This window comes from Cebidichthys violaceus, unplaced genomic scaffold (genome assembly GCF_023349555.1).
Source record: "Cebidichthys violaceus isolate CVI_PGR_0920_01 unplaced genomic scaffold, fCebVio1.0.p SCAF_15, whole genome shotgun sequence".
NCBI classification, from domain to species: domain Eukaryota; kingdom Metazoa; phylum Chordata; class Actinopteri; order Perciformes; family Stichaeidae; genus Cebidichthys; species Cebidichthys violaceus.
Window position 1 is genome coordinate 854,618 of NW_027176318.1, and position 25,750 is coordinate 880,367.

The window sequence follows — 25,750 nt, forward strand, 5'->3', positions numbered from 1 at the left end:
TTTTTCGTCTTTCCGACGGTCCTTGAACACATCATGGGTGACGAGCGCTTCCATCAGTAAAAGCAACCAAAACAAAGCTTCAAATTGGGATATTTCATTAAAAATGTTGCCACAAATAAAGCGTCAACTCCAAACAGATCTTGTAAAAACATTAAACTCTGAGCTCCTCAGCTCAATTGTAACTGTGTTGTACCGCACAAAAGACATTTTTGAGTTATCTCTACTTCTAGCCACGTTGACTTATTATACATATTGCAGTGAAACACGAGGCCACAGAGAATAAAATGTGAAGGGAGAAAAAAGAAAACGCCCCGAAACTGCTTCAGAGGGTTAAAGTAGTTTGTCTGTGGCATTCAGTAGCTTCTGCTTTCCTTTTTCGCCAGACTTGGGTGAAATGACATTCGTATCTTTCTGTCCGTTTGGATTTCTGTCACTGTCGCTCTTCAAATGGCAACACGAGCCAGATTTCAGACCGCTTCAGTGCCCAGCAGTCGATATCAAGCGCACACAAGACGTTTCACATATTTGTTGTATTTGTCCAGGTGAACCTCGCCCTGTCCTCCTGTCCTTTCCTTTCTAACCCTGCCCGTGATGGTGACTTCTTCTCCCCTTCTCCTTTCTTTTCTTCTCTTCTTTTCTCACCTCTCCTCCTTCCACTTCCTCTCCGTGCCACCCCCCCCCCTCCCCGTCCTCCCCTGGCTCTCCGCCGCTCTCCTCTTCCCTCTTGCTGCTATGCTGTGTCCATGTAGGTTCAGATAGTCTCCAAAAAGCTGGACTTCAGCCACGTCGCCTCGCGCTTGGGCTCCAAGGACAATATGAAGCACGTTCCTGGTGGAGGGAATGTAAGTACTGCCGGGCCTACAACCAGAGCTCACACGCATCGGCCAACTAGTCCGACAGATTTGGCTTGACGACCTGGCTAAAAAGGAACAACGGAGCAAAGAAGAAATATCATATTTTCAACTCTTTGCTCCTAAAAAGCCAGTGCCAGTTCTACAGTATAAAAAAAGATGTCCGCCTTCATAAAAAGTTGAGGTAGATACAGCTACAGTACTTACGGCCTCCAACACTTCGTTCTGCTCTTGTTTGGACCCTTGGAATTCCAGGCAGTCATTGGACAGCATGCTAGCAAGTCTGATGGACCAGCCCCTCCCCCAGAACCCGCTGCACAGTCCCTTGCTTCCTTAAAGTCCCCCGTGTTGTCCTCCCCTGTCACTAACTTACTAAACAAATAACAAAGTCAAGCGAACAAACGCCGATGGGCTCCGTCTCGGTTGAGATCGTCCGGTTCTGTGAGGAGAAGATCCCCACAGAGAGAGACACATGTGGGATCTCCGGTTTTCTTGAAAGGATGCCGTCCTGTGCCTGAGCGTCTTCTTTTGACGCTTGGTATTTTACAGAACATTTTACCACATAGGATTTTTTTTGTTTGGAATCAGCCACGGCTTTGCAGTTTGTTTGGATTCTCAAAGGTCGGCAGTGACGGCAGCAGCATGATCTCAGAGATGCAATCTGAATTCTTCTTTCTGTGTTTGCACGACTGCCACGATATGCAGGACGGTTTGCCTTCCGCCATGTGATTGATCCTACTGGTGGTAATACAAGGTGTTAATGAAGCCATCAAAGGGGCCACAGCCGTGCGCAGTTTTGTAAACATTCGTGATAAAAAGGCTTGTGTGACGTTCAACAGGTGCAGATCCTCAACAAGAAGGTGGATTTGAGTAAGGTGACGTCAAAGTGCGGATCCAAGGACAACATCAAGCACAAGCCTGGTGAGCTGATTTTAAATACACGGTGCTCAAAAGCTGCTGGATGAGTTCATTAAGTACCGAGATAGAGTTGAAGCAGTCTGACTCTACAGTACGTCACCAGGGTTATGACAGAGGTTTGGATTCCTCTTTGTATTTTTCGCTGCATGAATGCACACCGCAGAGATTGTGTCAAGCTCTTATAATGAGTCTATAATAAACTGTGTAGCCAAAATACAGACACTCAGAACCTATAAAAAGATGGCCGCATTGACACCCATTGAAACCACAAACCCATGACAGTAGAAAGTCATATGTTCCATCATACCAGGGTGTCAAATCTAGAACCGAGGCTTTCCCTCCAGGTTGATCCATTTTCGTTCGTTGATCCATGTGGCAAATAATCTCTATTTTCCTGGTTTCCTTTTCCTGTTGCTAATCACTGACATGTCACAGACTGTGAAAACAAATCCCCCTAGCATTGAGTACGCAGAAAATATAAACATCTATATATTTTTGTAATAATTCTAAATGATTATTAGGACGTTAACTGATTTAATAATCTCAAATACTATTTTTGTCCGTGTGTGCGCTGCAGGCGGTGGCGTCGTGAAGGTCGAGTCCCACAAAGTGAGCTTCAGGGAAAAGGCTCAGTCCAAAGTGGGCTCCATGGACAACTTGAGCCACTCACCTGGTGGAGCAGACATCAAGGTGAGGTCACCGCTGTGTTACTCTGTCTGTTGCGTCTACTTTCCTGTTCATTGGAAAGGACTGCAGAGATCTCGATCTCTTTTAATGAGCCGACCGATCGCAACCAAGAGGAACGGGGTTTCGCCGTACATTATCAAGTGACAGTTCCTACGTTTCACTTATGATGACAGCCTGTCACGAACCATCTGCAGCAACCTGAACCATCTCACAGCCTCTCCACCAGCAACCGGCTCCCTGTCTCCTGACCTTTCTGTCCGGCTGTTGTGCAATTGTGCGGATGCCTCCCTGCGGGGCACAAGTCTGCTCAGCTCTGTCCTGCACATTTAGAGAGAGAGGAGGTCGACAGGATGGTCGGAGATTTCGGCAATGCGAGACATTTTTGGGGCAAATTGATCATAAATGATGTCACCTGTCCCCTCAGCCTGTGGCAGCCCGTCTGTGTTTCATTATCACTGCACGGCCCCGTCGTTCGCTCACACGCACATCTCCACACGCTGTTTTTCGCTTCCAGCCGAGTGAAGATACATAATAGTAAGGACAGCTAAAAATAGCATTCGTCTGAGAGAGCTTTGTGATTACTGAAGATGATGTGTAGAAACGTGCTCTGACGTTCATTGTGGTAAAGACAGTATCGCATGGTTCATTCTAGAGCTGTGTCGGCTGAAAGAAAGACAACGCCTCATATCCTGTCTCATGATGTCAAAAGCCTCCAAGTCTCCAGTGCTGTCCAGAAACCATGAAAAACACATCAATCATCTGACTATATGACTATAATCTGTCTTTCACGAAACGCAACAAATGTAGTTGTATGTAGATTTGGAGCCAGGTTGTTCCATCCCCACCGATTGACACGCCCTGCTGTGCTTTCTAGGCTGAGGGGGCCCAGGAGACAACAGAGGGGAGCGGGACCCCCCTGAGTGGCACCGTGGCCCCGGGCCCCGAGCCGGAGCAGACGGGCAGCCCCAGCACCCAGGAGAACGGGCTGAAGGAGGGTGCTCCCTGTGATAGTGAGGGCCTCCGGGAGCCCCAGGCTCTGGACTCACGTATCCCAGAGACAAGTACGTTTGTCTCACTGTGTCTGTGTGTGTGTGTGTGTGTGTGTGTGTGTGTGTGTGTGTGTGTGTGTGTGTGTGCTGTCGGGACGGTCATGTAAAAAATGATGCCAAGCGATATCCTGTTGCCGGGAAACAGCTGAAGCTGAACATACTGTGTTGAAGAGCATTTTGTCTCCATGTCTGAGGTGACCTGTCTGTGGCTGTGAACGTGTGTCTCCGTCTGTTCTGTATTCTTCATGTTGTCTGCCGTCCAAAGCTCCTGATCACACCGTCGTCTCCTGACTTCTTATTTTGCAGGCATCTAATTCTACTATCCCTCTGCCCCCTCATCTCAACCTCCCCCCGCAACATCATCCTCCCTCCCTCCCCACCTTCTCCCGTCTGTGTTTTTTTCTTTCTCCCTTACCTCCTTCTCCTCTCTTCCCCCCCCCCCCCCTTTTTTTACTTTTATTTCTTCCAACCTTTCTGCCGCAGATTGAGTGTTTCAAGCTCAACTTCCGCGAGAATGCTCGCTCCGGCACGGACCACGGCGCCGACATCATCACCTGGCCGGCCCACCCCGGGACAACGACGACGACTACAGACCCCCCGCCCACACGGCTCCTCCCATTCTCTACACCACCACCACACCGCCGGCTCCCCACAGTGTCTCCCTCCGCGAATCGTCGGCTCCCTTCAGCTCTCCGCCTTCCTTCCCCCCCATCGAGCCCTCAGAACCCCTTTCATCTTAAATCTGTCGTTGCACATCTTTGAACGAGCCGCTCTAGTATCATGTTATGCCTCCTCTCGCTCATCGTCATGCGCTATAGCAGCCCCCCCCCCCTATGTTTGGCTGAAGTGACTGTATAGACTAAGCAGCGATCCCAGCGTGGATTCACCCTCGGCTTCTGTCAAACGCGTAGCTTCTCTTTTCCTCGTGACTCTAGAGGCCGTTTTTTCCCCCGATGACCGCTTCGCCTCCGCTTCAGTAACATCACAGTAATTCATCGTGCATCTCATCCGCTTCATCGCCGTCACTATCGCTCACCATAAACAAGCTGACAAACAAAAAAAAAAAGCTAGACAATAAGTAGGCTGTTTGAACCATTTTAGGCTGTTTAACTCTTTATTCTCTGTGTTTGTGATGGTGTGTTTGAGTGACATAAATTGTGTAAAAACGAGCTTTGGTGTTCTGTTCGGATCTTATTTCTGTCTCTCTCGAGTTTTCTTCTTTCGTTCCTCCTAGTTTCTTGATTTTTAAAGCTAGGTTTTATTTATTTATTGTGCGTTTCTTCCCGCGCAAGCGATACAGCGGGCGGCTCTTTTATCTCCGACAGCACTCAGAAGATCTTGGAATCACGCACAGGTTTCTCTGTAAACCAAGACACACAGCGAAGATATTCACAGGGAGGGAGAACGTGAGAGGGAAAGTGGTTGCTAGAAGGGGGGGGGGGGAGCGAAAAAGAAGCGTTGGAGGCTAAACGCGTGTTTATTTGAAATGCAATAGAGGAAGATGTCCGAACGTCTCCGAATTCAAGCGAGCTGTGTGTCTCGTATTGTGCCTTCCCGTCCTCCTTACCTGAAGACACTTCAGGAAACGAGGGCGACGCAGGCTCACGCCTCCAACCGCTCAGACGAAGTGACAAACGGAACTGACAAAATGGACGCGTGAACGTTTTGGGGGAACCCTGCAATTGCTGTTAAAATCAAGCTTCCCTGGTAGTTGCCGCCCCACTTCCGGCCTTTCTACGAGGGTTGTGGTAGCATGTTGTTTGGCTGAATACAAGAACATCTCTAATATGTGTGTCTCTTAACACTTTATTATTTTTTGGAGTATTAGCAGTAGAACGTGACGTGGCTTCATACTCTTCTCTTGTAGCGATGTATTCAACGGTTGCCTCCTATTGCCTTTATAATGCTTGGTCAGATTATATGACACGGCGCTCGGAGCTGAGAGCCGGTGTGCATTAGAACTCCCAGTGTTGTGGTTTGGTACCATACGTACATCTCGGGGGCAATCCTAGACGCTCGATGGGTCGTAACGCAAATGATGACCCCCGACGGACAGGAAGTGCTGGTTTCTGACGGGTCCTGTTGCACCTCATTAATTCTACCGCTTCTAGCGAGCTGCAGATTCGTACACAGCGGCTCAAACACACAAAGACGGATGACAAAAAATGATTTTCAGTCTTGTTCAAATTGATTCTGCTCCTCGTTAGCTTGTCGGCCATCACTGCATCACTTCCTCGCTCTCAAGTATAGTGTTGTAAAAAGGGCTGGGTGTCATCTGGAATTCTTAAATTTCAGTCTTGCTGCTTAAACCGAAACATATTTTTAAGGACATCTTAAAGCTGCATTATTTTTTTGTGGGGGCCGCTTTCGGAATTCAATTTTTATCTTTTATAGCCCAATATGACAAAACACAGATTCGCCTCAGAGTGGTTTCCAATCTGAACAACATACGACGTCTTCTTGGACCCTCGCATCAGAAAAGGAAAAACTCCCCCCAAAAAGACCCTCAACATGGGAAAACAGGGAAGAAGCAGCCCACATCAGCTGTAAAGGCCAAATAGAGTGATTATGACCGTATCAAGTTAATAAGGCACAATGTTAGCACACATTCATCCAGCAGACACAGGAGAACATTAGCGTTTATGTGGAGTGCTGTCTCTGTCCACCTTGTGAATGTAGGTCCCAAAGTTCCCTCTCATCTGACTTGGTCTCCACCAGTCTCCTGAGGGAGAAATCTCTGGCTCTTTGTCCGTCTGATGTTCGGTGCTCGCTCGTACTTTGTCGGAAGTGTTTTGCTGCCTCGGAACATGTTTTTTTAATGACCGAACCAAAACCAGTGAAGCCTGTACCTAAACCAAAACGAATGAGCTGAGAGGTGGTAGAACGCTCCGTAGACCTCAGGGGGAACTCTTCTCTGGGGTTCATCGCGATGAGCGACACACTGTAGGGTCTCACGTAGTCCGTTTCCTCTGACCGACCGAGAAGACAAAGTTCTGAAATGTTTTAATATTCTCGAAACACAGGCAGCCATACAAGACTGAAAACTGAGTAAAATCTAACGTCATTTCAAAAGAAAACGGTAGATCATCAAGAATCCCAAAGCTCCATTGACACCCCCACCCCCCCCCCCCCCCCCCCCCCACACACACACACACACACACACTACACACACACACACACACACACACACACACACTCACACTCACACTCCTGAGTTTTCCCTATTCAAACTGTCACTTTGGCAACGATTCGTAAGGAAGCTTTGACGGAACTAAATTGCACCTTAATGCTTTAACATATCGAAGAGGGCTCACTGTGATGGAGAGTTGCTATTTTATTAAATGTCTGAATGCCCCCCCCCCCCCTTTGAACAGATGACATGAATAGAGCAATAAACTGAACTACAGTGCCCTCATTACTATTCAATCATTAAACACAGCTCGATTCAGATCCAGCCAGGATTTTCTTTCATATTGGAATCCTTTAAAGTTTTATGTTTATCCGACAAAATAGGCAATAAACTCATGTCTTCTGAAAGTGGGACAGATGTTGGCGTTCCTCTTCTGCCAGTGTGAGGGTGGAGTGTCGCGAAAAGTGCATCTGTCGTCAAATGGTTGCATCTCTGTCTGTGCCGCGGCTGTGGCGTCGCTACATGTGCTCCTCCGCCTGTCCACAACCACGCGTTAGCTTCCCACCGACACCACAGGCTTCACTCACACTTCTACTGAGATTGCACACGGATGTATATAGATATGTTATCGTCGATGAACTCTTCATGGCCCTAGAACATGAACAAAAGACAGAATGGCAGCAGCATCAGTTGGGGGGGGGGGGTTCGCTCAGCTTCTATGGCCATGCGCCTTTAATGGTTCTTTAATGGGGAGGAGGTGTTTTTACTACGACTATTATTCTGATTATTAGTATGACAACATTGAAAAAGTCTGCCTTTTTCATCAGAAAGGAGCCAGTGAATTGAAAGAATGTCTTTTTGAGATGTAGTGTACTAAAGACGCAACACTTTTGTATATGTATTTATCGTTGTGTTCCCGGCGCCTCGTGGTGGTCGTTCTCGCGACACTTTCGATTCGCGACACAATCTGTGTCCGAGATTTGGAACCCAATACAACTCTCTCAGAAAGTCTTTAATTAATTAAAATCGGATTTTATTGAAAAGCGCTGTAACGACAGCTCGATTCAGAAAGGTTGAACTGGCGACAGTAGAGCTTAATTCCTTTACACTTAAGCCCAGTCTTAAGAGAGGAGAACGATGTTCGGACTACCTGGTCGACTTCTCATGCAGGACTCGGGGACCTGCAGCCGATGCGCCTGAGACGCATGACACTGTACATCACAGTGGGCAACGGGAAATTCTTGTTTAATTAAGCAGGCACTAAAGTGTAGTGTGTAGGCGTGTTCATTTGGAGTACTGCATATCAGACGCGTTCAAACAGAGCAGCAACCTGCCCTGGAGAGTCGCACACACCGAGAGCCCCACGCGTCCTTGAGTGAGGTGAACTAACCGCAGTAGTCAGGTTCAGGTTTGGCTCGTGTAATAAATGCTCCTCGGTGATCTACCCGCTGCAGAGCTTCATCCACCGCCGCTGGACTCACGCAAGAGTTCCACTAACAGACGCCTACTGTTGCTGCAGAGCATGCTGAAAACAACAGCAGCGGGACGCGCTAGTGTAGACTTACTACGTCATTTGCAGAACCTCATTGTTCTTTTGTGCTCTTTTTTGTTTTTTTTCCTTCATTCATTTTAATTTTATTTTTTGGTTTGGGAAAAACAGTGTTTATTGTGATTACCTGTTAATTAGTGATGTGATTATTGAACATGAAATAAAAATGGACTAAAACTCATTTGTGTTCGATCTTCTTCTGTTTCTGACTATTTAAAAACGTGTGTGTGTGTGTGTGTGTGTGTGTGTGTGTGTGTGTGTGTGTGTGCGCGCGCGCGCGCAAGAGGGTGTGAAGCAGTTCATAGAAAACACCTGTGTGAGTTTACAATCATGTGTCAGGTGGTCCAAATTCATACAGTGCATTTATTAGTAATCAACTCAGATAAGCTCAGTTTTTTATGAGCTGTTTGGTTTTAATATACAACACTTTACAAACAGGATCTAACTTGTTTTTCGACGAGAGGCTATATTGGATCCTAAACGCAACGACTGCCACTTTCTAGTTTTAGAACACTATTATTGCTCCTCCTGCCATTATTATATTGTCCAAAGCATTGATTTACACACATCGGATGCATTGCTCCCAAGACAGTTAGTTTGTTGTACACAGATGTCACAATCATTATGTACCAGAATCAACTCAAAGGAGACAGCCTCAGTCAGAACTCAGCAAACCCGGCATGTGGTCTGCCTGTAATTCCACTGTTGGACGGTGGGGGGCAGCAGCACACGTTGAAACTAAGTTAGCTACTAGCTTAACTTTAGGAGAAGAAGACAGTTACTACGGTAACGTCAACATCATCTCTGTTGGCTGACTTTCTAGCTAGCTAGCGTTTTAACTGTTAGCGTGAATTGACATTTTCTCTACTTTTCTCTCAAATAAACTTGCTAACGAAACAGCCTTTTCCGGTTGGAAATTGAGAAACATTTATTGTCGAAGAAAACGACCAATAAGGAGCTCAGTTTAAGGTACGAAACCCTTGCTAGCTTACTCATGCTACTCCGTGGCAACGAGCTAACGCTCCAGTTATTTCAGCTCCGACTGATGGTGACGGTTAGCGTCGACTAAACAGAGTGAGTTTAGCTCTAGTCGGTCGTTAACTATAGAAACGATATAAAGTCAATAACGTTACACTACAGTCATAACAAACATGTAGGCAGCTAACGTCACTTCTAGGGCAAACGTGTTTTTAATATTTTAAATCGCATGGTCACCAAGCTATCTGATATTATTTTTATCTGCATCTTGGCTTTTATTGTAAGCTTTCGTCCTTTCAAATGTGTGTTTAAGCTAACCAGCAGCAACGTAAAGCACATAGTAACGTCACATACTTTAACAGAACAAGACATATACAAATATGTGTTTAACAGCAACACATATTCGACTTGTTACTTGTTGTTGGTACTGTTAACTGTACATGTTGACATGTAGCTTTAGGCGTCATGGCGAGTCAGCGGCCTCCCTCCAGCATTGGCCGCCCATTGAGCCGCAGTGGATCCGTGCTGCCCGGCGCCGTCCGTCCCCCAACCGCCGTCCGACCTCCTCCGACAGCTATCCGTGTCGCAACTGGGGTAAGTCCACTACAGCTTCCTTGCAGGTTTTAGCTTTGAGATGCCAGTACTCTTCCTGTGAGTATATTGAGTACTTTTCTGAAGTCACAGCAGAGTAACTAGACTTTAAGTCTTAGGTCGATGAGTTGACAAACAACAGACATGAGCACTAATTCACCCTGGTGGAATCAGTGGAATCTGTGCTTGTCCACAGATAGTTCCTCAGTAAGGAGGATGGAGTTCTACACAGTTTGTATGTGTAGCGGATAGGGAAACATTAACCTTCGCACACTGCGAACGAGCAGCTTCATTTATCTCTTTTCCCCTCTCGTCTCTGTTTGACCTCACGCTGTAGCATATAAAGTTATTCAACTGTATCCAGTGGTTACATGGTCACTTTCTTCAATTTCTCGACGTCTGTCATGGTGGGGAAACGTGGAACCCAGCATCTCATTTCTCATAACTGAAAGTTGGAAGCTCTTTGCTCTGACAGAAGGAGACACTGGGTTCCATCACTTTTTCTGGCACAACTAAATTCTCATAGCTTTTGTTTACCTGTTAGCAAAGTTAACCGTCAAACACACTACTTTTAGTGCAAGGGAAGTTTGTGCTTGTATTTGTGATCTGGATGTTATTAGCATATCCGCATATGGGACTAGCTTTAGATGTTGCAGTTTTGGTATCCAGCTGTAACCTTTAACACTGTAGCTTTCTTCAAATGAGTGAGTAGAAACCCAGTCTGAGTCTTATTCTCCATCCAGATGGTTCCAGGTACAAGCGGTCATCCTGGCATGAGGGGCGGCATCCCCATCGCCACCCCTGGAGTCCTCTCAGCACAGATCAAAGTGACTGACAGGCCTGTGACCCAACAGGGGCTCAGTGGCATGAAGACTGGCATGAAAGGTTAGTCCGAAGTGACGTCAGCTGGCACTTTTTTATGGTTTTATGTCACTGTGAGCCAACAGATATTAAGTCACTCTTCTCTTCACCTCCTCCTTCCTTCTTCCACCCCACCAGGCCCTCAGAGACAGATTCTGGATAAGTCCTACTACTTGGGCCTTCTTAGGTAACACATGCTACTATTAGTTCTATCACCATCTACATTGTTGAGTAAAACATGTCAAGCCCTTATTGGTATTGACTTACACTATGCTGTGTTTCCAGCAGGGCAACCTTTCCTTAAACACCCTGTCGGTACACACTGGTCATTTGTTTCTTCTTGTTGTGCTGTTAGGAGTAAGATCAACGAGTTAACCGCAGAAACCAGTAAGCTGCACAAAGAGATTGACAACTACAACCAGGAGAATTCTGTTTATCTCTCCTACGAGAAGAGGTGAGTGCCGTTTGTTTTCAAGTTAGTGCTGACGCTGTCCATTTTGTAATAAATGAACAGCCCATGTTGTGGTATTTTATGTAGATATACTGCATTCCACAGCCTTGAAATATTCATAAATATATGAAGAAACACGACCATTCGAAGCGTCATTCAAAAACCTCAGTAGAGGCTTTGAATGTAAAAAGAGGCATTCGGTACAGCCCTAATTATTACCAAATTGCATATGAATATGAAGACTCTTTAGTAGAATATATCATAGTACTAATTAATAAAATAATGAACAATCACATTATGACATGAAACAAAAAATACAAAGTAACAGTTGTTGTTTTCCCCCTTTAGAGCCGAAGGCCTGGCTGCTCAGATTAAGGATCTTCAAGGCCAGCTTGCTGACTACAACATGGTAAATGACTGTAAACTAATAACGTTTGAATGAGTCGCACTCAAACAATCCTCACCTCCTACATCCTGGATATGACAAGCAACCAATTTGTGTATTAAAAACAATATTGGAACAAATATTCTGACACTTTATGTATTGAGCTAAAGTTCTGACGTATAGTGTGTGTGTGTGTGTGTGTGTGTGTGTGTGTGTGTGTATACACACATATATATATATATATATATATATATATATATATATATATATATATATATATATATATATATACATATATACATATATATACATATATGTATATATAAACAATGCAAACATCAATACAATAGAATCAATAGAATGGGCTCAAACAAATGACATGCAGGAAAGAACCTCCCACCCAGCGCAGCAGGTAAAGGATGGTAAATGGTTATTTATAGTTGTTAAGTCAATGTGTTTCGATCAATAAAAGCTCACATGAATATCAGCTGTGTACTTCAATGTTCTGGTGTAATACAAGGTGTCTAAAAAGTTTCAACTATTTCAACGAACATGCTCTGTTTGTGTTTCCAGCTGGTGGACAAGCTCAACACCAACACAGAGATGGAGGAAATGATCAACGACTACAACATTGTGAGTATACCATGTAAGCAGTATGGTAGCTATTCTGACACCTCCTGCTCGATGAGAAGTCAAGTCATAGATGTGATACAGTTGGCTGGTTTTGGGTTAAAAAAGCAGACAGACTGTTCCTTATTTTAAACAGAATGATGTCCGTTCATTCCTTCGTTTTCCTTCCTCTCTACCCTCCCAGTTGAAAGCCCACAATGACAGCGAGGCAGAGAGCATTGATAGCATCTTCACTGAGAGGAGAGAGTAAGTAGACGTTTAAACTATGGTCATTGCAGAGTGTTCTGAAGCAGAGCAAAGTGTGGTAGCTAACGTTAGGCCCAGGAGCTAAAAATGAAAGTATAAGCACCAGGTGAGTGATACCTTAAGTCAACCAAGACTTCAACCTACAAGGGGAAGTATGTGAGTAGTTCCTTTGTCTGTAAGAGAGAGAAATCTGTGCACTTCAGAGTAGCAAGCTTCTTGTGACTGGAGTAACATCTTTGCATCTCGGAGTAACTCTCGCTCTTCAAACTAGTGCCATGCAAAGCCCCACATCTGCGCTTTATGTTAGTCAAAGTATGGCGAGTGACACCTTACATGTTACATGTCAGCCACAGATAGGAGCCTGTTAAACTTGGTGTGCACTTACCGTAGTGAAGCCGGCGTGTGCTCCAGAAAAGGACGTAATCACGGCCGGCGTGTGGGGTGCGTATGCAAGTGGAATTTTTGTAACTGTATCACGTGACAAATAGTTACCCGATAAAAGCACTATTTACATGTCTAGGGATTATACATAGAAGGACAAATGGTTTTAAATGCTTTAGAAACAGGAGGTCTGAAAAATCTTCTTTAGGTAAATATTTTGCAGCCAAATCAAAGAATTACAGAATATTCAGCCTTTGTTTCTTCATAATGCTTTTAATACTTCACTTGTTTCTTTACAGGACTTGTACAAAGGTAATAAAGTAGAGCATAGATATGAGTTTACAGATAATCACAATCCCTCCTCGTCATTGTGGAGGTTGGTTTGTGCTTTTTTGCCGGTTACACCTGCAGTCACTGGACATATGTCTGAGTTACACTCGCTGTCTTTTTGATTCCACACAGTTCATTTTGATTGTAAGCCCTCTGGTGTTTCAGAGACAGTATAAACGCCTCCGTTCGTGCTCTGAGCTCCGCTGAAGCTCATGCTATGGAGCCAAGCGACGCTATATACAAAGCTTTAGCTGAGCAACAGCTCAGACGTTGTAGTCATAGTAGAAACAGTACAAAACTCTTACAGGAGGAGCCACAGGGCAGGACAATGTTTTAGAATGATAATACAAAGTTAAATGATTTTATTTAGACGTCAAATGATCCACCTTGTACAATGAACATAGTAGACAAGTGTGGTGATTGCCTCCTCGTCTTGTCACTGCTTCACCAGCTGCTGATGTCTCCCCTCCTGCATGTCACTCTCCGCTCTTGATGTATGGGTCTTCAAAATACCCATCCTCCTCCTCCTCCTCCTCCTCCTCTATCTGCCCATTCTCTTGTTTGAAGGTGAATGTCTGATGGTTCACGCATCTCCCTGTCTCCGAGAAGACTGTTGACACGACGTCCTCCTCTTGGCGCAGCCGGCGATGACGGTAGTTGTGGAAGAGCTTGTACAAAGAAGGCCCCTTTATGGCGCAAACGATGAGCACGGAGGTGCACATCGCCAGGGCCGCGACACATGCAGCGAACTTCCACGTGTTGCCGAGCACCGGTGTCGGGTCTAGTTGGGTTTGCAGGATGGAGACAGGGAGGGGAGACCAGCCTGTTAAGCTTGTTATGTTCTATTTGTACAGCCACACAGAAGAGAGGTTAAAGAATAGGTCAAATAACCCACATCTGTCTTAGTCGTACCTTTGTCGATGTTGTGTTTCTGGCTTGAAGAGTTTTGAGAGTTGACAGGTTTCTGTGGGTCTGTAGTGAAGATGGGTGGTGGTGATGGGTAACACATAGCTGCAGCCTGCAAAAGATCTCTTCCAGCCTGCTTTTCTGGGGAAGCGCAGGTGATTTGTTTCCCTCCTGTAGAGCCACACACATAAAAGTATTTTCATAAACGAGCATTCACTTTCAAACATGCGGCACTTTGCATTGATCTGTCAGCGATTGTGATTTATTCGCTTGAATAAGCACCGTGGTCACTTTGATGTAAACGTCACAATGGCCCCTTTCCCACTGGACAACAAAAACAACTAACATCTGGTTTTTGTCTATAGTTGGAAAGGTTATACTTTGCATTTATTCCTGGTACAAATGACTGCAGCAGCCACTGCAGAAATGTTTTCTGACTTCTGCGACTCGTCGTCATCTCAGCCACAACATTGTAGCATCTTCACTGGCCTCCATGCTACTTTCTGCTGTTTACCAACCTTGTTTTTTCCGGCGCGTTCGTGACGGCCAACATGAAACACCAGAAAACCCGCCCCAGAAAGGTTACTCGTCTACTGGCAACGGGGAAGTAGTCTATCGCCTGTTTTTGGAGGGTTATAACTTGCGTTTAAAGAAACCGGCATGTAGGCACTAATTTAGTTGAAAAGGTGTGTATCACTAGTTTGAACCCACTAACATTTACGTAACAGTCAACACAGCAAAAGTCTGATTTGAATGCCATCGGATTAACATGAAGGTTGCAGCAGAGCGAGGTCTTGTTCCACCTTCTAAGATGATTGTAGTGCATGTATTATCTGAACCGTCGTCTCTTATACATCAAATCAGTTTAATAAGTTAGGAAACACTGAAAGAGGCTATTTTAAGGTGTTGAGGTGATCAAAGTATGCCATCTGACCTAGAGGGCCGAGCTATAATACTGAAACTTTACAATTGCAGAAAGGACATGTTTACCAACGGTAAGTCCGGCTGCTTTGACCTCTCCAATGCTGCTCAGCAGCGGACAGGAGCAGTTCCAGGGGTTACCTTGTAGTTTCAGCACCTAATAAGACCAGACCGGGTTCGGTTAATGGACTAATAATAACTTGGAAAGAGGCAAATGCTTGGCTCCAGAATATCCTAAAGGGGGTTTACCTGCAGATTAGTCAGCCGTCTGAACAGCTGTGTATGGAGACTTGTCAGCAGGTTGTGGGACAGGTCCAGTTCGGTCAGGACATCTAGGCCAGAGAAAGACTCCGGGTCCAGGCTGCAGTCACACCCGGTAGAAGCATCAGTTGTAAATGCAGTAGTTACAGTGGAAGTACAAATGCTGTCACAGTCATACTTTTACCACGCAGTCACCCTCCTGGCTAATCAGTAACAAACGTCTGGAGCAGTACAGAAGTGCAACACTCACATCTTAGCCTGAGAACTTTCACAGTGTGTTCAAAACGTGTTAAAATAAGTATGTAGAATAGAAATCTATATTTACCTGCTGATTTTGTTCCCGGACAGAGACAATACTCTGACATGTGGTACCACAGAGAAGTACCAGGCTGGTATCCTGGTCACCAGGTTACCATCCAGGTGGAGCTCTACCAGTCTGGGATAGCTAGCCAGGGCTAGTCTGTCGGCCTCATTCAGAGTAATCAGGCTCCCCTCAATCACCAGTTCAGTAACAGAGGAACCGTTGGAACTGTGAGGAATGACTTGCAGAAGCTTGTCGGTCAGGTTCTTTTCCTGCTGATGGACAGTTGTTACAACAGATGAACCACCATCGCTCTGGGTGAGTTTCATCAAAAACATTTCCAGTGCTAGCTGAACAAAAATAAAATAGAAAGATTAGAAAACGTCCTACCAGTGCGTCCTCTTGCTCAACCGTAGCATTACCTCCCAGTATAGTCGTTGCTACCACTGAAGTCAGCCACAGCAGTAGAAGAGGTTGCCGCCACCCGTCCATTATCCCGCCCTGAAGCGACAGAAAACACTCTGGGTAATCAATACGTTTAAGAAAAGTCTCCTCTTTTACCTGGGCTGCTGAGCGATTCAGCCCAAACAGTCATAGCTCTGACCAGCAGCCTGTAATCATTAAAACCAACCTTCCTTTCATTACAGACGTTGAGTTTGCCTCCACGATCACTTTGAGCTCAGCGTTAGGTGACCAGGAGGGGAGTGAGAGGCCGAGTACGCGGCCGCAATAAAGCGGATTCACTCAGCCCAAATGTCAGCACCAGTAGCCACATAGCGGGTGGCTGTGTCTGATCTGTGTAACCACAGCAACACAACCTTTTCTGATCCGGCTGGGGGAGTCGGGGCGGTCCCCAGGGATCAGACCCCCTGCTGCTGGGGTTTGCACTGGCTGAGTTTGAGCTAGCTGTGTACAGGGTCTCCCCCGGAGCTGACAGGGAGGGCGAGGCAAGACCGCTTTTGGATTTAATCCAAAAAAACCGCACACAGACCATGGATGTGTTACTGAGCATCCCTCGGGGCAGCTCTACTCCTCCGTCCTGTCCTGTTGGACTGAGGACAGACCAGACATTTTATCTATTAACCCGTGGACAATACATTCTCCTGTACTCTCACATTAGTAGGAAAGCTCTCATGTAAACTGAGACCGGTTGTTGCACAGAACAGTGTCAACACCTGACTCAAACTATGACTCAGACATGAGGTTTTCATTACCACATATAAACATGTATTGGTTACAAATCTGCTGACGTAGCGTAAAACTTGAGATCAGAGTACAGTAGATGTATGATCTCTGACGACTGCGTTATGTCCTTTTTAAAAAGAACTCAATGACTCAACTCTTTATTTTCCTGATACCTTTTGGAGAGAGCAAACACCTTGAACTTCATGACACGGAAATTCAGAGAAGAACAAGCACACCTTTGTCAGCTGAATAACCTTTAACCTGCATGCAGTAAAACGTCCATCGCTGTCCTTACTGTTGGTTCTTCAACGTAATATTCGTCGTCCCAGGCTCCAAGTGTGTTCCGTCACTATTTTATCTTACTGAATATCAACCAGAGACACTTACCTGTTCTTCCAGGGGCAGGTAGATGGACTTAAATTCACCTGTCACTGTGATGCAGCCAGCACAACAAATGAACTTTGTTCCCTGTTGTAAAACCTGTATGCTGACATATGTATGCTGGTGTCTGTTTGATAAAGTCACGCCCTTTCCTCTCTTTCCTTCCTACTTTGGTTAGAGGTATATTGAAGCCTTGTTGGACATCTAAACAATTAGATAATACAACAAATGAATGAATAGGATTCATGGCTATTAAGTTATTGAAGGTTGAAGGAACAGTGTAAAGAAAGCAAAAGAGAAGGATGTAAAGGGGGTTTGAATTAGGTGAAGGAGAAGAGAGAAGGAAAGTTGTAAGGGAAGGAGAGAAGATAGGAGTGTACTTTGAAAGACAGTAAGAGGGATTTAAGGAAAGGAAGCGAGACAGACAAGAAGGTAAAGGAGAAGGAAATGAGGAGTGATGCACTAAATATACATTCACCGTCCATCTGGCATCTCGCCCCCCCTTTCTCCTCTGCATCCTTTCTTTATCTCATCTGTTCTTTATTTTTGCTCTCTGGGCTTGAATGTGTCCTCCTTTGTCACATGCCCCCCCCCCCCCCCCCCCCCTCAATGCTATTGTCTAAATAAAGTTAAAAACCTCGTCCACCATGTTTGTTATGCAGAAGAGAGGAGGCTATCCGGGCAATCGAAGAAGAGATCCGGAGGGAAAGGAGCGTCGCTGACGAGGTCGTCCAGTCGATGCCGGCCGCCAAGCAAGAGAAGTATTTCACCATGACAACAGCCAATGAGGAGCTGCTACAGGTCTTAATGTTGTCTTCTCCTCATATAAATGAAGTATCAGTGTTCTGCCATGGCTACTCTATTGTAGTACTAATCTGCCTTTAGAGTGCACTTCACTTGTTGCTGTCTGGCTGGTTTGATGAGGTAGAAGCGTTATTCTTTAAGGAGAATAATGTTTCCATGGTATTGCAGTGATGATTGGTTAATATTACACATGCTGTAGTTTAACACTGTTGTCATTTTTTGCACCACGTGAAGGAGATGTAGCTAATGTCCTTCTCCTTTCTTCATCTTCTCCTTGCCTCCTTTTGTTTTGTTTTGTAGGAGCTCGCTGTTCTCCAGGAGGAGCTGGACATTCTGATAACCAGGAAGGAGGACTACGACGCTGTGAGTTGGATTTAAAAGATGGGGGATGATCAAGGCAGGGTTAACGTATGGAATGAGGTTTCACCAACTTCAATTTAAGACATTTTTAATACCACAAAGAATGTTATTTAACTTCTGTTGCACAGGTGGCAGTATCTCACAATCATTCCTAATGATGTCATTAATGAATCCTTCAACATGACCTGGACCTGGACCTGGAGGGACGGATTAACAAATAATAATTTAAGCTCCACATATTCATTTTACATAAGGTCAGAGGAGTGGTACAATAGAGATTTTCCAGCCAGGTTTAGCTTAGATCACATACAGTTATGGCGGGCTGGATAAAACCGAGACATTTTAAGGTCATAGGCCTTCCTTTAAGGATCCGTTGCTTTAGAATGAGCCCTTCATATCTACATAGACACTGGCTCTAGAGAGGGCCTTTCACATTTTTACATGACCTGAAGGCCACTGTAGGGAGGGCTGAGCGGAGTAATCACCGCAACAATATGCAACCACGGTCTGGAACGCTAACAGAATGCCCGTAGCTAGCTAGACATGTTCAATTTGAACATGTCAAAGGATTATTTTATCACCCTAAGTCTAAGATAGAAGTTAGCTGTTAGCCAGCTGATGTTAGCTACGTGTTAGCAAGTTACTGTAGTTAGCTTTAGGCCCTTGCAAACATAATACTGCATAGCTTTCTGATGCAACACAAGTTGCACGCTATCAAACGTTTTAGCTTAATTTACAGATACATAGTTGGCCTAAAACTGACATTTGGACAAAATGTTTGCTGCACTGTAGGTCTGCAGGATCCACAGTTGTCTTCCTGCTGATGCCTCACTGTTGTAGTAGTGCATCCCGTCACACAGCAGCTCTTAGGCATTTTTCTGTGCCTTTAAAGCGCTGATGGTCTTATTGAATTATGGAGGTCATGTAGAGGCATCAGTATTGAATTGAGACGTTCCTCACGGTAACTTTAAATGGGCTCTGTCTCTAGTCATGTGATCTGCAACCTCACCACTAGGTGCCACTCAATGCTTCACACTGCTCAGACTTTACAAGAGCTGCAGATGCCCTGAGGAGGGAGGAAAAGAAGTAGGAAAATGCACATGTGAAGTAAATGCCAAAGCTTTTCAGTGACATCCCACTGCTGTGTGCTCAACGACGTAACCAGGGTATTGATGCTGGGTGGGGTCCAAATGAGACCCCTCCCCCAGACAATGATTTCCCACCATTCTATGATATTTATATATGAAAATATTCACAGATAGTTTGAGGACTATATTGACCACTTGAATTCACAATTAAAGGAATAGTCTGTGATTTATCTGAGACTCCATCCTTATTTCATTCAGGTGCTTCCGGTTCACTGACTTAAAGCACGGCCACCAACTGGAATTCTGCCTTTTGCAGTAGTAGTAATATTTTAAAAGAAGAACGATGGCCTTGATGATCATTTTTCATTTGATAAAGTAAATAGTTTGTTTGTACTAGTAGTGTTGTTTAGTCCCGACGACGACTGATCACTGATGTGAGAATGTTTGTGTGAATGGGAGGAAGAGAGACAAACTGTGAAGCACTTTGTCTGCTGTAGACACAGTCCACTAAACCTCTTACCTTCAGCAGTACCAGGAGTATGAATAATCCAACCTTACATTGTCCTCTGTGCAGGAGCTGTCCCACTCACACATGAAGCAGGAAGTGGTTCGTCTTCATGAGACTCTGTCAGCACTGGAGGTGAAGCGTGACGCCATGGAGGCTGAGCACAAGAGCCTGGGCTCCCCACAGGAGGAGAGGGAGCAGCTATTCAAACAGGTTAGCTCCAACTAGCTGCAACAATGTTTTATTAAACTGATACAAATAACAAATTATAATCATATTGGTTTGACAAAAAGTCTTCATTTAATCTTGCCACTTTGAGGTTAATAGCTGCAGGAACCAGACGGACTATTTCACCCAGACAGACTGATGCTACAGGTTCTCTTACAGGCAGAGTTGGGCTTTGTAAAGAAACCATTTAAGCTACACTTCTGTTTTCCAGGTGAAGGAAGACAACCAGGAAATCGCCAGCATGGAGAGACAGTATGTACCATTGGTGTCGCACCAAAACTCTGTTTTCTGCTTTCTTACTAAAATCAGAAGTGAAACTCTGAGTTCCTGTTCTATTATTTACTCAAATGATGTCAAATGATGTTGAAAAGTCAATTTTGTAGTTTTGTAAGTAGTTGGCTCTCATAAAATGATTTACTTGGAAGTTAGAGGTAGAAAAACAAAGAGCTTCATATTCATGAAACCTGATCAACTCATTAAGATATACAGTGCTGTGAAAAAGTATTTGCCCCCTTCCTGGTTTCTTATTTTTTTGCATATTTGTTACACTTAAATGTTTCAGATCATCAAACAAATTTTAATATTAGACAAAAATGACCCGAGTAAATACAATATGCAGTTTTCAAATAATGATTTATTTTATTAAGGGAGAAAAGCTATCCAAACCTACTTGGCCCTGTGTGAAAAAGTAATTGCCCCCCCTTGATAAATCATGAATGAACTGTGATTTTTTGGAAAGCTGAGTTTAATTTCACGATCCACACCCAGGCCTGATTACTGCCAGACCTGTTGAATCAAGAAATCACTTAAATAGAACCTGTCTGACAAAGTGAAGTCGGCTAAAAGATCTCAAAAAGCAACACATCATGTAAAGAAATTCAAGAACAGATGAGAAACAAAGTAACTGACATGAATCAGTCTGGAAAGACCCCAGAACAACATGTGAAGAACTGCAGGCCTCAGTCTCCTCAGTTAAGATCAGTGTTCATGACTCAACAATAAGAAACACACTGAGCACAAATAGCATCATGGGACAGTTCTGAGGAGAAAGACACTGCTGTCCAAAAAACACAAAGACTCGTCTCACATTTACCAAAAACATCTTGATGATCCCCGAGACTTTTGGGCAAATATTCTGTGGACTGACGAGACAAAAATTGAACTTTTTGGAAGGTGTGGTCCCGTTACATCTGGAGTAAAACTGACTCAGCATTTCATAAAAACAACATCATAGCAACAGTCACACATGGTGGTGGTGGTGTGATGGTAGACCTGGACGACTTGCCATAATTGATGGAACCATGAGTTCTGCTCTCTACCAGAACATCCTGAAGGAGAATGTCGAGCCATCAGTTCGTGACCTCAAGCTCAAGCACACTTTGGTTATGCAGCAGGACAATGATCCCAAACACACCAGCAAGTCCAGCAAGTCCACCTCTGAATGGCTCAAAAAAAGCAAAATGAAGGTTCTGGAGTGGCCTAGTCAAAGTCTGGACTTAAATCTGATTGAGATGCTGTGGCTGAGCTTCAACAAGCCGTTTCTGATCGAAAACCATCCAATGTGGCTGAATTAAAACAATTCTGCAAATAACAGTGGGCCAAAATTCTTCCACAGCGATGTGAAAGACTCATTGTCAGTTATCGCAAACGCTGGATTGCAATTGTTGCTGCCAAGGGTGAAAAAACCAGTTATCAGGTTTAGGGGGCAATTACTTTTTCACACAGGGCCAAATAGGTTTGGATAGCTTTACTCCCTTAATAAATTAAATCAGCATTTAAAAACTGCGTTTTGTATTTACTCAGGTTATCTTTGTCTAATATTAAAAAACATTTGATGATCTGAAACATTTAAGTGTGACAAATATGCAAAAAAATAAGAAACCAAGAAGGGGGCAAATACTTTTTCACAGCACTGTACATGCATATAACATATGTATACGTATATGCATATAACGTATACATGCATATAACATATGTATACGTATATGCATATAACGTATACATGCATATAACATATGTATACGTATATGCATATAACGTATACATGCATATAACATATGTATATGTATATGCATATAACGTATACATGCATATAACATATGTATATGTATATGCATATAACTTTTACATGCATACACATGTTTGTCCGTCACTCACGCTGCGACCGTCGACCTCACAAGAACTTGATTATAAATCTGAAGCTTGTGTGTGTGTGTGTGTGTGTGTGTGTGTGTGTGTGTGTGTGTGTGTGTGTGTGTGTGTGTGTGTGTGTGTGTGTGTGTGTTCAGGCTTACAGAGATCAGGGACAGGATGGGACAAATCACAGAGGAGGTCCGGCAGCTGGAGCAGGACTCAGAGGAAGCTCAGGGTAACACTGGATCATTTCTGCCTCATATATGCTTTTTAAATTCCCTTTAAAATATGTTCACAACTGTTACCTTGGAGCAGAATGTTCATAAACCAGGTGTTCATTGTCGATATCTTTTTCTTTTTGATATATCGAAGGCTGACACTAACTATCATTTTTGTTAACCATGAATCTGCCGATTATTTTCTTAATTAATTGCTTGGTATGATATAGAGAAAAATGCAGATCACAATTTACCAAAGCCACAGATGACGTCTTTGAAGTGACGTATTCTGTCCGACCAAGAGTCCAAAACACAAAGATAAAGACATACCAGCAAATATTTACATTTGAGGCGCTGTAATCATTAAGTTTTGAGATTTTTCCTTTCAAAATGACTTTTAAAAAGACGGCGTGTCGCATTAAAATTGCTGCGCATGAATTTACTGTCATTCAATTAATTGATTCATTGTGTCTTTGCCAAACTCGTACACACAAAGTATATGACAGTGCTACCAAATAAAGTATACCTTTGATAATCATATTGAATAATTCTGTTCTGAACTATGTATACTAGTTGTTTTGAATCTGTCCATAAGGGGAGAGTCAGCAGAAATACAAAGAGCTGAAGAGGAGACAGGAGGAAATTGACCGTAAGTTGAACCTTTGACAGTTCAAATGAGCAAACCTGAGTAGACTTGGATCATAGTGACAATATCAATAACCACAGCATTATTTACTCAGTGCCTGATATGAATAATGTGTCACTTCTGTGGGTATGACTATTGATGCTTTCATGTATTCAGCAGAACCTAGAGGATGATAATAAAGATCTACTGTCATAGCAAAGCAATGAGAGGTTACTATTATAGGTAATATATTCTGTATATTGAATTCATATAAGATGGAAGAACACACTTTGCAGGGCTGTTCTGGAAACTACCATCAGGTGGCGCAGTTGGCTTCCGTTCAAATTATGATACATCCTGACATCCAGGAGCATCAATACAGCTGCCTGACCAGATATGTTGGTTCAAATAGAATCACTGATATGATATGATATGATATGATATTATAGTAATGCATTCCTTCATTGCTTCCGGTGCTCCAGGGTACCAGGAGTCATTCGAGGAGTCCAGGGCTCAGGAACAGGAGAAGATGACACAGAGTCAGGAGAACATCGTCTCCCTCCTGGAGCACTGCAGCAGAGTGAGGAAGAATGGGGAGAGGTGGAGAAGGGGAGGAAAGGAAAGGAGGGTAGGTGACAGTGAGGAAACACAGAGAAGACTAAGTGTGTGCATCCATGTGTGTGTTTGTAGAACATGTTGCGGCTCCATCAGGTGGACACAGTGACAGCCAGTGAGCTGAGGGACATGCAGGAGGTGCTGGTCAGTAAGGAGACGGAGGTGGTCCAATCAGAGAGCACTGCCAGAGGACTGACAACTGGTAAGTACACACACACACACACACACACACACACACACACACACACACACTTGCCCTGGTTAAGTAATACCCCCTTTAATGAACCTAATGGGTCAAAGAAGCCGGTGCTCACTTGCAAACTGTCCCTCCTCCACCTCCCAGAGTCCCAGCGTCTGCAGCAGGACCTGGAGAAGGTGCAGCAGCTGGAGGGGAAGATCACGGGTGAGCTCAGCACCCTGAAGGAGCGCGTCAGAACCATGGAGTCTGAGCTGGTCACCTACCGAGACCTGGACGCCCTGAGGCACGCAGCCGAGGAGAAGAAAAAGGTAGCAAGAGGAGCAGAGATGGAGAAAGCGCCAAATTCGCTGCCTGCCGCTATGCGCTACATGTGTTTTTCGGGGATGTGTAGATTACGGATATCAGTGCGGATCTTTAAATGCTGCTGAATTAATTCAACTCAACCGTCTGATTCTGTTAAACGGTCGGCTAACCCAATGCTCGTTGCTCCGGTGCAGAGACTGCAGGAGGACCGCGTATCGCTGACTCTGCGTCGGGATTCCTTCAGACAGCTGCTGGAGGAAATGAACCAGAAATATGAAGCTCTGAAGACGACGCTGCAAGAAAACGAGACTCACGCTCAGGTCAGAGCATTTCACTCTGTAGAAAGACGTCTCACCAATGAGCACAAACTGTAGCTGTAGACATGTTCAAGTGGAGTAAGTGCACGCCGTATTTTTACGGCGTGCAGTTTTTGTTACAGTTACGATAAAGATTTCATTTATTGTACACCTTATTTTAGTCAATACTAATGTCACTCAAATTTGTCTCATTTGTATACAGGGTTCTCTTTTACACAGTGTTCATTAGATGATGACCTTATTAGCATTGTGACACTAGAACGGGGTGCTTATTGAACATGGGGGGTTAAAGGTCATGGTCACAGACGTGGTTCAGAAGAGCAGGAGGACCCCTCTTCTGTACCGATACTGCTGTAAACTGGTGGTGTTGCTGCCGCATGCTGACTCTGGACATGTGTTGCTTTGTGTTCCAGCTGGCTAACCTCGAGAGGAAATGGCAACACTTGGAGCAGAACAACTTCGTAATGAAAGAGTGTATCCTTCTGAAATCTGCGTCTTATTTTGTATTAATGTTTTATATGTTGTTAAAGCGCCGACGACTCATCGCTTCCAAAGAGAACAGGTGTGACGTGCGATCGGTCGCCGTAGAAGCCGCCTGTTGGTCGCAGCACCGATTGTTTTCCTTAACTTGCCGGATCAGTCATCGCCTCTAAATCTCAGGAGAGCGACTACGCCTCGGTTGCCAAGAACGTCGCCCAACAAGTGGCGGAGTACAACAAGAGTCTTATTGACTCGTTGCAGAACAACAGGAGTTAAATACACATTTCAAAAATATAGAAACACGTTGGATTTAAGGCGTCTGCGGTCTGACGACGCATTTCAGTTAACGTCATGATAAAGAGGTTATTCTAAAGACAGATAAACAGTCAGTTTATAAAGTTTTCAGTTTGTGATGTTTTGTCCGTTAGACTGAAGCTGCTTACTGTCCAAAAATACCTAAGTGTGTCTTTGTAGTCATAGCTTGAAAGTGTTTATATTTTGTATTTACATGTACAGGAGATTTTTCTGTATTCCATGTCACTACTTTTCTTTAAAGCTGGTTCTTTGAATAAAGACGTTTTGAGAACATTTAAATTGATCTACTGCAGTTTGAAATGTGTTGATTGATTGTATTGATATTGAACGTTACACCTGCCAAGTGTTTCTATTGGAGAGAAGGTCGACGTCTTTACAGCCGAAAAGCCCAAAAGTAGGCGACTCACACCAAACAATTGAGAAAGATAAAATAATAATAATAATAATAATAATAATAATAATAATAAGATAAATAAAGACAGGTACAAATGTACTGAACTGTCCCTTTAAACATCCTGTTACCATTCAAAGAAGAAGTACTTTATGTGATGTATTGTAAATTTCATAC

At 44.2% G+C, this 25,750-nt stretch overlaps 3 protein-coding genes across 15 annotated transcripts in view; 2 read left to right on the forward strand and 1 right to left on the reverse strand.

Annotated features, from left to right (window-relative positions):
* The window catches only part of LOC137871689 (microtubule-associated protein 4), an 83,244-nt gene extending 79,147 nt beyond the window's left edge, over window positions 1-4,097 (forward strand). For 7 of the 10 annotated variants that reach the window (XM_068709575.1, XM_068709579.1, XM_068709577.1 and 4 more), the window contains 5 exons: window positions 750-842; window positions 1,691-1,772; window positions 2,347-2,459; window positions 3,331-3,517; window positions 3,812-3,952. In XM_068709575.1, coding sequence (XP_068565676.1) covers window positions 750-842; window positions 1,691-1,772; window positions 2,347-2,459; window positions 3,331-3,517; window positions 3,812-3,819 — 483 coding nt within the window. In that variant the 3' untranslated portion in view covers window positions 3,820-3,952. Of the gene's footprint in view, window positions 1-749; window positions 843-1,690; window positions 1,773-2,346; window positions 2,460-3,330; window positions 3,518-3,811; window positions 3,953-3,988 lie in introns of those variants that run through there. The other 3 variants (XM_068709581.1, XM_068709582.1, XM_068709576.1) reach the window with 2 other exon arrangements.
* Window positions 4,098-8,981: 4,884 nt separating this feature from the next.
* Window positions 8,982-25,455, forward strand: ift74 (intraflagellar transport 74). Its single transcript, XM_068709590.1, has 20 exons — window positions 8,982-9,153; window positions 9,617-9,756; window positions 10,497-10,638; window positions 10,753-10,801; window positions 10,970-11,068; window positions 11,414-11,474; window positions 12,024-12,083; window positions 12,265-12,326; window positions 17,655-17,793; window positions 18,097-18,159; window positions 19,819-19,962; window positions 20,189-20,229; window positions 22,266-22,345; window positions 22,924-22,977; window positions 23,436-23,533; window positions 23,644-23,770; window positions 23,912-24,075; window positions 24,265-24,390; window positions 24,801-24,861; window positions 25,028-25,455. Exons 2-20 carry the CDS (start codon window positions 9,628-9,630, stop codon window positions 25,141-25,143), a joined length of 1,815 nt encoding a protein of 604 aa, XP_068565691.1. The 5' UTR covers window positions 8,982-9,153; window positions 9,617-9,627; the 3' UTR covers window positions 25,144-25,455.
* Window positions 12,961-17,069, reverse strand: LOC137871691 (leucine-rich repeat-containing protein 19-like). 4 transcript variants are annotated; one of them, XM_068709589.1, is made up of 7 exons: window positions 16,999-17,069; window positions 15,817-15,927; window positions 15,451-15,698; window positions 15,114-15,225; window positions 14,934-15,021; window positions 13,950-14,114; window positions 12,961-13,818 (listed from the first exon to the last, which is right to left on the reverse strand). In XM_068709589.1, the coding sequence occupies exons 2-7, from the start codon at window positions 15,916-15,918 to the stop codon at window positions 13,514-13,516; spliced, it is 1,020 nt and encodes a 339-aa protein (XP_068565690.1). In that variant the 5' UTR covers window positions 15,919-15,927; window positions 16,999-17,069; the 3' UTR covers window positions 12,961-13,513. The 4 variants fall into 4 exon arrangements, with proteins under 4 accessions (XP_068565690.1, XP_068565687.1, XP_068565689.1 ...); XM_068709586.1 differs by having other exon boundaries at window positions 15,451-15,701; XM_068709588.1 differs by lacking the exon at window positions 16,999-17,069 and adding an exon at window positions 16,907-16,996 and having other exon boundaries at window positions 15,451-15,701.
* Window positions 25,456-25,750: the final 295 nt, after the last annotated feature.